The sequence below is a fragment of the Poecilia formosa genome, unplaced genomic scaffold, assembly GCF_000485575.1.
Source record: "Poecilia formosa unplaced genomic scaffold, Poecilia_formosa-5.1.2 Scaffold1379, whole genome shotgun sequence".
NCBI lineage: Eukaryota > Metazoa > Chordata > Actinopteri > Cyprinodontiformes > Poeciliidae > Poecilia > Poecilia formosa.
The window spans coordinates 2,291-12,392 of record NW_006801318.1 but is presented as its reverse complement, the minus strand read 5'-3'; the positions used below and the strand labels follow the sequence as shown (position 1 = coordinate 12,392).

General features: G+C 45.4%; 1 protein-coding gene across 2 annotated transcripts in view; it reads left to right on the top strand.

Annotated features, from left to right (window-relative positions):
* Positions 1 to 2,574: 2,574 nt before the first annotated feature.
* Positions 2,575 to 10,102, top strand: part of LOC103132835 (serine palmitoyltransferase 2-like) — a 9,709-nt gene continuing 2,181 nt past the window's right edge. The window contains exons 1-7 of one of the 2 annotated variants that reach the window (XM_016667610.1): positions 2,575 to 3,102; positions 6,470 to 6,664; positions 7,138 to 7,292; positions 8,167 to 8,315; positions 8,641 to 8,765; positions 8,886 to 8,979; positions 9,903 to 10,008. In XM_016667610.1, the coding sequence (XP_016523096.1) occupies positions 2,956 to 3,102; positions 6,470 to 6,664; positions 7,138 to 7,292; positions 8,167 to 8,315; positions 8,641 to 8,765; positions 8,886 to 8,979; positions 9,903 to 10,008 (971 nt within the window). In that variant the 5' untranslated portion in view covers positions 2,575 to 2,955. Of the gene's footprint in view, positions 3,178 to 6,469; positions 6,665 to 7,137; positions 7,293 to 8,166; positions 8,316 to 8,640; positions 8,766 to 8,885; positions 8,980 to 9,902; positions 10,009 to 10,102 lie in introns of both variants that reach the window. The other variant, XM_016667611.1, reaches the window with a different exon arrangement.

The window sequence follows — 10,102 nt, the reverse complement described above, 5'->3', positions numbered from 1 at the left end:
CAAACCTCCATTTCATGACAGTTTATAACTGTGACATTATAAATGCATAACATTGTGAATTTATGACTTTGAAAAATTAATATCCATGTATTTTCCTCAATAATAGGCTAAATAAACCAAAACATTGAGGGTTGTAAAGGCAGCTCAAAGAATTGTTTGCTGCCCTTTTCCCTCTCCGATGGATATTTACATCTGCTATAGAGCTATGCCTGCACCGAGACAATTAAAACTCTAAATTAAATATTGAGTTTTAAAATTAAAACTCAATATTTAATTTAGTGTTTTAATTGTCTCGGAGCAGGCATAGCTCTATAGCAGATGTAAATATCCATCGGAGAGGGAAAAGGGCAGCAAACAATTCTTTGAGCTGCCTTTACAACCCTCAATGTTTTGGTTTATTTAGCCTATTATTGAGGAAAATACATGGATATTAATTTTTCAAAGTCATAAATTCACAATGTTATGCATTTATTATGTCACAGTTATAAACTGTCATGAAATGGAGGTTTGATGGTGAGGATGGATGCAGTTGGATCCAGGTTGTAGTGAAATGATGATAGTTTTAATGAAGATCACCAACGAGAACAGAAATCCAGGCAGCATAGTGAACAATGACAATAGGAACTAAGACACAATGGTAGCTCTGGGATGACACACGACAATACACAACAAAGACTTGACATCAGACAAGGCTCCGACGGAGAACAAGGAACATGGGTGGTGTTCACCATCTGAACAGTTCACCGTCTGAACAGTTCACCATCTAGAACAGTTCACCGACTGAACAATTCACCGTCTGAAGAGTTCACAGTCTGAACAGTTCGCCGTCTGAACAGTTCACAGTCTGAACAGTTCACCGTCTGAACAGTTCACAGTCTGAACAGTTCACCGTCTGAACAGTTCACCATCTAGAACAGTTCACCGTCTGAACAGTTCGCCGTCTGAACAGTTCACCGTCTGAACAGTTCACCATCTAGAACAGTTCACCGTCTGAACAGTTCACCGTCTGAACAGTTCACAGTCTGAACAGTTCACAGTCTGAACAGTTCGCCGTCTGAACATTTCGCCGTCTGAACAGTTCACCATCTAGAACAGTTCGCCGTCTGAACAGTTCACCGTCTGAACAGTTCACCATCTAGAACAGTTCACCGTCTGAACAGTTCACCNCTAGAACAGTTCACCGTCTGAACAGTTCACCATCTAGAACAGTTCACCGTCTGAACAGTTCACCGTCTGAACAGTTCACCGTCTGAACAGTTCACAGTCTGAACAGTTCACAGTCTGAACAGTTCACCGTCTGAACAGTTCACCATCTAGAACAGTTCACAGTCTGAACAGTTCACAGTCTGAACAGTTCGCCGTCTGAACAGTTCACAGTCTGAACATTTCGCCGTCTGAACAGTTCACCATCTAGAACAGTTCGCCGTCTGAACAGTTCACCGTCTGAACAGTTCGCCGTCTGAACAGTTCGCCGTTTGAACAGTTCGCCGTCTGAACATTTCGCCGTCTGAACATTTCGCCGTCTGAACATTTCGCCGTCTGAATAGTTCACCATCAGGAACTGTTCAGACGGTGAACTGTTCCAGGTATGAGGGCCTCTGAATGAGAAGCCACCTTCACCAAATGATGTTTTGTTTTTTTCAGTCTCCATTATCTCTAGTTACGACTCCTGTGCTTCTGGATTTTAAAATCATTTGCTCACTAACTCTCGGACGAGACTGTTGATATATTTACAAGTATATTTTTAAAAAATAGCAAAAAGATTGTATTTCTAAAGTATTTTGTGTTGGTGCCGCTTCATTGGTGTAAAACTTTCAGTGATTGTTCGCAGAGCAGCTTTAAATCAGATGGAGCTGCTTTGCTCCAAACAGACAGAATCACAACATGCAGCTACAACTGAGCAGTTTTCCCACATAAACCTGATCTGATGAGACGAAGACAGTTTGGGTTGGCCTTAATGGTTTTAGACACTTTAATGTGGGACATTCAGATATTTAAACTCATCCAGCTTTTGGATTTCTCTCTAGTCAGCTACGATGGAAAAGTTGTTCCACACTTTACACTGCATTGTAAAGCACATTGAGACCATTTTATTGTATTTTATTGAGTCGAACAGTGATTTTTAATGACTGAAACCAGCTCCCTGTCCAGCAGCTCTGCTGCCTGTTGTCGAGTCTTTGGAGATACAGATATGATCAGTGGTGGTTTCTGATATGGGCCACATGGGCAACTGCCCAGGGTGGCATCTTGTGGGGGTGCACTCCTCTATTTGCCCCCACCACACACACCCTGCTGTTATAATTGGAGGATCTGAATGCCTACCGGACGTCTGTGCTGCTGCTACATGTTAGCATTCAGAGGCTATTTTGGGCTTGATAGCTTCACTGATAGGCTAAGTGCTTTTGTCACAACTTGCACACAATAGTTTTTTACTTGTGGCACTGCAACATCCTGTGGGACCGTTTGACTGTTGCAATCATAAGAACATATTTTGGTTTTAATAAAATAAGAATCTTGCTATAAAAAGTTTTATATATCTCGTTATAATGAGAAACTTTGTTGTTTTAACGAGAAACTGCTCTTAAACTAATTTCCTGTTTCTGGCAGCTCAGGGCTTCCATAGCTTAGTGATGCTGGACTGTTTTGGTTTTCTCTGAATCAGATTAGACCACGCCCCCTGTATATGTTTGGCCACGCCTTCTTCATCAGACGCTGTTGTGTTGGTTAACGGGGCGTTGATTTCCGGTATCAGGCGGTTGTATCTGCAGGTTCATCGGTGTGTGTTTGTGTGTGTGAGTGGGCTGTTCACGCGTTATGTGAGAGAGCTTGGAGTGTGTGTGGGGGTGTGTTCGTTAACGTGCCCAGCTTCGGATACTGTCACCGCTTTGCACCGCAGCCGGACGGCCGGGCATACATGCCAGTTACCGCCGAGGCTCCACGGCCGTTTTCCCAGCGATGACCGAGAGCCCCGCGTCCAAACCTGCCAGCAACGGGGAAGGGTGTCTGCATGCAAGGAACGGGCTGAAACCGGAGCGGAACGGCTTCCTGAAGAGCCTCCAGCAGCAGAGCCGTCACCGGGACCGGAACCGGGACGAGGAAGAGGTGAGGCCCGGGATGGGACGGCGAAGAACCGCAGAAAGCTGCTGCTGATGCGGTCTGAAGATCCAACTTGTGCGGGTTTGTGTCCATGTGGGACGCAGCAGCTCCCGGAGCCTTTCCCTGTTTTCTGCTTTAAAGTTCGGACGCAAAACTCCATTTGAATTATTCCTGATTATACATTTTGAAGTCGTTTTTCAGGCAGCATCCCAAATGAAGGGCAGACATGAGTGAGTTTTTATCCCCAAGCGCTGCTGTTTAATTCGGCTTACTTTCTGGACCGGGTCGGTCTGCTGCTGCCGCCCTCCCAGCGGCTGAAGGGAGCGGCTGCCATGAGTCTGCACTGGGTAATGAGATCTGGTTCTGTTTAGTGCATACTGTCGGTGCCGAATCCGAATCTGGGCTTTTACACATGTTCACACTGGGATCAGCAAAGAAAACCTGTAAGTGAATATAATATTTAGACGTTAATTAATAAAATTAAATTCAAGGCAGTTTTTTATGCCCCAAATCTCTCTGTTTCAATTCTGGAGTCCAAAGCAATAGATAAAAATTAAGCATGATTAATTTAAAGTAATAACTCAGTCATTGGTGATCTGTTCAGCTGGTTTAAAGGGGACGTATCGTGTAAAATGAACTTATTTTTTGTGTTCTTGGAGTGCAGAACTAATTCTTGAACTACTTATTTGCTTGAGAACTGCTGACCGAGGTCATGCACTTCCGGCTAACCAATTTTCCGATTCCAGCATTTTTATTTCTTTGTGCTCCATTTCGTCGTTTGCAATGAAAGCAATGGACGCTCTCATCGCCTCATTGGCATTTAAAGAGACAGCAAAACATGTTGCTCTCAGACGGACCTCTGGCCAACAACTGAGTGACTTAAATGGGAAAATGAAGGATTTAAACACATGATATGTCCATTTTAAATGCTTAAGTCTAATCTTGTGTCATGTCGACTGCATAGTTAAGCTAGGTTTGACGCATGCGATGGGGCGCACCAAACGTGCGTTGGCCTCTTGCGGTGTCGGGTTGTGCACCTCTTCATTTTTATAACTCAGCTAACTTTCACTCAGACTGGATAACGTGGAAGGCGCTTCTGCAGAGCAGCTCTGCCTGGAGGAACCCTGCATGAGGGCAGGCAGAAGAAGCTGAACACAGCATCAGTACCACTTTAGATAACCATTTGATCATGCGCAGTCCGAGGAACGCTGACTGCTCTCTGATACACAGTGTGACGTCGCTTCCGCTCCTAACGTAAATAATTAGGCTTCAGCTTTCAGACAGTTGTTTTTACACTCAGACAGTAAAATGTAAGTTGTTATAATCAGACATAATTAACTTGATGTTAAAGGCTCTTATTGTGAAGGTTTGGAGGAAATCCTGTCTCAGCTTATCAAACCTTCAGTTCCTGATATCAGAATGAAAGTTGAAATTAATTATGCGACTGAGCCAGTTAATCTTGAAATGCAACTAGAAGAATCAGCTGATTTCTCCCCAAACGCCTGGAGACGAGATGAAGAAAACAGGCTAACACTTTATTTGAAGGGGTGTGCATAAGACTGACATGACACTGTCATAAACAGTCATAAACACTGTCATGTTTATGACAGTGTTTATGACAGGATTTCATTTCTGCTGCTACTGACTCGTTTGGGATCCTTATTTCTGGCTCATGTTCCATCACAGGATGAGTCTGTGGATGTTGTTTTATTTTAATTACATTTAAATACATTTTTCAAACTCTGGGGATGTTTGGAGCTCCTCAAAAACTGGTTTGGATTCTTCCTTTTCAGTCCAAAAAACATTTTTAAAAATCAGTTTAAGACCAAGGTTTCCAAACTCTGGGAAAATTGTGCAAAGTTTGAAATACTCGATTAAAAATATTAAAATCATTTTACTTGATTTTTTTTACTTATATCTGACAGCTATAACATAAATGTAGAACCATTAAATGAGAAACTTCAGATTAAATTTTTCTGAAACCACTTTAAATTCAACACATAAAATGTTTTAAATCAACATTGTTTTAAAAGAAAAACATTTTAATTTTTTGTGCTTTTTTTGTCGTTTATCGTTTTAATAACACAATTTAAACAAAAACCAATATAACTAAAAGACAAAAATTGTATGTTATTTTTCTAGAAGATTAAAACCTATCAATGAAAATTTCAGCCTGAAAATAAATTGTGTCCAAAGTTTAAGACCCTAGAAATGGAAGTGATGTTCTGCAGGAACACAGAGGGGTTGCTGCTGACCGGACCTCGGCCGTGTTCATGCACATGACGGGCGTCCAGCTCCCTCAGCTGTTTGACCCAGAGAGGCATGACCAGCCACATGCTGCAGAGGAATCCAGAAGGCAGTGGAAGCGAAACGGTGTTGGCATAGACAGGTTTTTATTTTAATAAGACGACAGGAGGAGCGTTTCACGGCCTCAGCAGCTCCTCCCTCCTCTGGCAGCCAAACCTCACCTGTCAGGGTTTTCCTGTGCATCCAGTGCAAACTGAGCCAGAGCTCAGTTCTCACAGATTTAACCAGAAATAAAAAAATCTGTCATTTTTGGGGCCAGACAGTCAGGCCAGGCTTTAATTTACTTTTTTTTACCAATTTCAGAAGATAATTGTAGAAATGTTGTCAACATTGTGAGACAAAACATTTTTGTGCAGAGATTTCACCTGGCAGGTGTCCAGTAGAGCTGCAGGTCAACGATTCACTGATTACTTTGGTGAATCAACAAAACAATACATTTCTCTGCATTTCTGAGCAGCAGACACACCAGGAGTTTCTGGCTTCACCTGCGATTGTGTGAAATATCTGATACATTTTATGAGTTTAATCAGAGCCGCGGATGGATTTACACCTTTTGTTTTGTTAATTCACTTGACAGCCGTGTTCTCACCTCCACAGGCATAACTGGCGACTTTCCAACAGAGCAGGTCCAACATCCCTCCTGGTTTCTAGCTTCAGAAGGCGACTGTTTACCGGCGAGGTCTCCTGGTTTAGCAGAGGTTTGCAGCCATGTTTGGGCTTCAGATACACAGAAGATCTGGTCATTGCTTTGAGTCAGCTGGTTCTGTAACTTGGCAGTGGTCTGACTCTGGTTCTGAATAACCTTTTGGGTCACAGTGACTAAACCTTGTTGCCCTGAAAGCAGAATATTTAGTGAGCCTCTATTAATGGGCTCTTTGCCATGAAACAGAGATCTAGTAATAAGGAAAAGGTCATGATGGCCGTTACTCACGGCTTCACTCTGGAGGATGGAGATGAAGGATCTGCTCTAATTAATCTAATGAATATGAGACATGAATATCAACAATAGAGTCTAATCAAATGTTTGCTTAAGTTGCTGAGGATGATGCTGTCTTTGTTTCTGCAGCTCCATGCAGCGCCGCATCATGGCGACTTGTACAACCGGCCCTTCCTCGAGTCTTTTGAAGAGACGCCCATGCTGGTGGCCGTCCTCACCTACATGGGCTACGGCATCCTCACCGTCTTCGGCTACCTGCGGGACTTCCTGCGTCACTGGAAGATCGAGCGGTGCCACATCGCCAGGGAGAAGGAGGAGCAGAAGGTGAGGAGGAGCAGGAGAAACCCTCCTGTCCGCCTCAGTTCTCAGGTCCGGATGACAGTTTGCGCAGTCGGGGTTAAAGTTATTTTGATTCAACCTGATAGTTAAGATTTCTCCGTGCAGCAGCGCCAGACGAGTTCCTCTGTAGACGTGTGTAGCAGCAGGGAAGCTTATGTAGACGATGTCTCAGCTTGTTGCGTAACGTCTCACAGTGAACGACATTGTTTCTCAGTATGAAGGTATGTGGGGACAGGAAGCTGCTGCTGTTGACACAACGTTACTTAAAGCATATGATATCACCCCATAATTTCGTCTAGGAACCAAGTGGACAAACTCCAGTTCCTGGTGTTGACCTCCTGCAGGCAGAGGGTCCAGATAAGACCTGGCAGCTTCCAGGTCTTATCTGGACCTGGAAGCTTTGGGATGAAAGTCCTTCTCATCCTCCAACTCCTGCTCCGTCTCCTTCCCTTCTTCAGGACTTTGTGCCGCTCTACCAGGACTTTGAGAACTTTTACACCAGGAACCTCTACATGAGGATAAGGGACAACTGGAACAGGCCCGTCTGCAGCGTTCCAGGAGCCAAGATGGACCTGGTGGACCGGGTGTCCCACGACTACAACTGGACCTTTGAGTGAGTGGCTTAGTTCTGCAGTGAGCATGTTTCTGACCAGTGACCTGGACAACTCTGGACGCACCGCTGCCTTAAAGCCAGAAGGTCCTGGGCGAGCCACAAACTGGATATTTATTTTACAAACTAAACATTTAGTTTGTAAAATAAATATTTAGCTTGCTAATTAAGTAGTTTGAAGTTGTGATATTTATAAATTAATAACAGTTAAAAAATAACTAAATAACCCAAATTATTGCTGTTAATTTTGCCTGTAAGCTTCCAGTCACCAGCAGCTGCTGAGGCTGTGAAGATGTTGCACCATCAGAGCAAAGCAGCTGAAAGCGAAGGACTCAGTAAATCACTCTGAGATGACCCAGTTTGGCTCAGCGGGCGATCTGCCCCGTCTGACCCAAAGACCTGCCCACTGGCTGGTTAGCATAGCAGGAAGTTCATGGCTGCTGGTGCTGGTCTGTCATCAGGTCAGAGTTCACAGGGGCAACAAGCCGGCGCCTCATTAGCATTTGATCCAGTTAAACAACTGGACCGGATCAGAAGGAAGAAGCCGTCTCTCCAACAGCTACATAAGAAGCCAGATTGGTCTGTAGATGCCTTCGGTGTGAAGCAGTGAGCTTTCTGCTGGTCTGATGAGTCTGACATTTAACTGTTTGGACATTTTGACCATTTTTAAATCTGGAGGAGAAACTTGAAGCCTGATAACATCCCACAGCTCCGCTCCTTTCCTCCTTGTTGTCCTTCCCTTCGCCCTGGTGCCCTCGTGCCCTCTGACCTCCTCAGTCCTGGTCTCTCCTGTTCTGAGGTGTGATTCCAGCTATGCAGGTGTGCTGCGCCCAGTTGCCTTCACCGCCTCCCCTCTGTGTCTCTGTTCTCCTCCCAGATACACGGGCCGGACCGTGAAGGCCGTCATTAACTTGGGCTCGTATAATTACCTGGGCTTCGCTGAGAACACGGGCCGCTGTGCTGACGCTGCAGCCGAGGTCAGCATGGCGTACGGCGTTGGAGTGGCGAGCACCCGGCAGGAGATCGGTACAAACGCTTTTAACGATGCTGCAGGGAAAACCCTCCAGGTCTGACCAAAGATTTTGCATCCTCTGAGAAAGCTGCTCCAAGCTGCGGCAGACACTTCCAAACTAAGACCTGGACGACCTTTGACCTTTTAGTTCCAGCTTTCAGTGACGCGTTTCCTGCCTTTCTTCCCTTCCTGTTTCTTTGTTTCTCTCCTTCTTTCATTACAGTTTCCAGCCAGATTCCAGTTAACTTGATGATTGTCATTTTTTAGTACTTTTAAATGACGCGTCTCCTCTGCAGCGGTCAGCTGATCACTCAGGACTTTTAAATGTTTGTGATTCAGGGAACCTGGACATCCATGAGGAGATGGAGGACCTGTTGGCCAGGTTTCTGGGGGTGGAGTCGGCCATGGCGTTTGGGATGGGCTTCGCCACCAACTCCATGAACATCCCGGCTCTTACCGGCAAGGTGAGGCCACTCTGCTCTTCATCTTCCACATTTCTTCCTTTATTCTTTCACGTTTACAAGAGAGAACCAGGAACGGTGGATCCTGAACGTCCTCCTTCTTCTTGTCCTTTAACTCTGCAGGGCTGCCTGATTCTGAGTGACGAGCTGAACCACGCCTCTCTGGTCCTGGGAGCCAGACTGTCCGGTTCCACCATCAGGGTCTTCAAACACAACAGTGAGTCACAGATCACAGCTCACATTTAAACCACCTTTAGCATCTTCCTGTTACCTGCTGAAAGCCTTGCTCTCTCTCCCCGTCCAGCAGCTGAAATGATCTCAGTCAGTCTTCTTCCACAGTGAAGCAGCTGGAGGGTTCTGTACCCTGGGGCAAGGCAGTTTTCACCCGGAGTCGCCTGCTGATCTGTGTATTGGTGTGTAAATTTGACTGGATGCCTGAGCTTTGATTGGTCTGAATAAGTAGAAAAGCTCCGTATTAATTCAGTTCATTTACCATGTGTGGTGCATTCACTGAGCAGAAGGTCAGGAAAATAATCTGAGTCTCAATCACTCCCTGAAGTCCAAACCTCGCAGTGTGTAATGATAGACTTGGGCCTGCGGGGGGCGACATGGATATCAACATGGTTGAAGTTAGCGCTTTAGCATTAGCAGAACTGACATCCACACACATGAACTCTGATTTAAAACCAGACAAAATATTTACAATCAGATATTTTCAGCCTCACCAGAGGAGCTGAATGGGTGCATTTAAAGGGGCAGAACCCTAATTAATCTGATCCAGTCATCTGACTCATTTTAAGGCCTTTTTTTTCCAAATTCTGCACAGACTTTAGGTGCCGAAAACAGGAGGACATCCTGGTCCTGAAGGCTGTGGTTCTGGTGAATGTGGGTCAGATCACAGGAAGGCAGATACTCCTGCAGGTTCAGATATGCCAAGGCTTCAGTCTGCCGGTGGACACAGTCCAACAGAACCATCTATCAGACGGTCTGAGTCTGTTTTTAATGTGTGTGATAAATCCCAGAGACGATGCAGGCCTTGTTCTCCATCCTCAACAGTGTCCCAGTCATACATCAGTGGTTTTAGTGTCTGCCTGATCCTTCATGCTGATCTGTTTCATTTGGAGCGGTTCTGTCTGACAGACATGCAGAGCCTAGAGAAACTGCTGAGAGAAGCTATAGTTCACGGCCAGCCCCGGACCCACCGGCCCTGGAAGAAGATCCTCATCATGGTGGAAGGCATCTACAGGTGAGGCCGGCCCCTAATGCTCCCCTCCTGTCGGAGCCCTAACGCTCCCCTCCTCTTGGTCCCCTAACGCTCCCCTCCTCTTGGAGCCCTAACG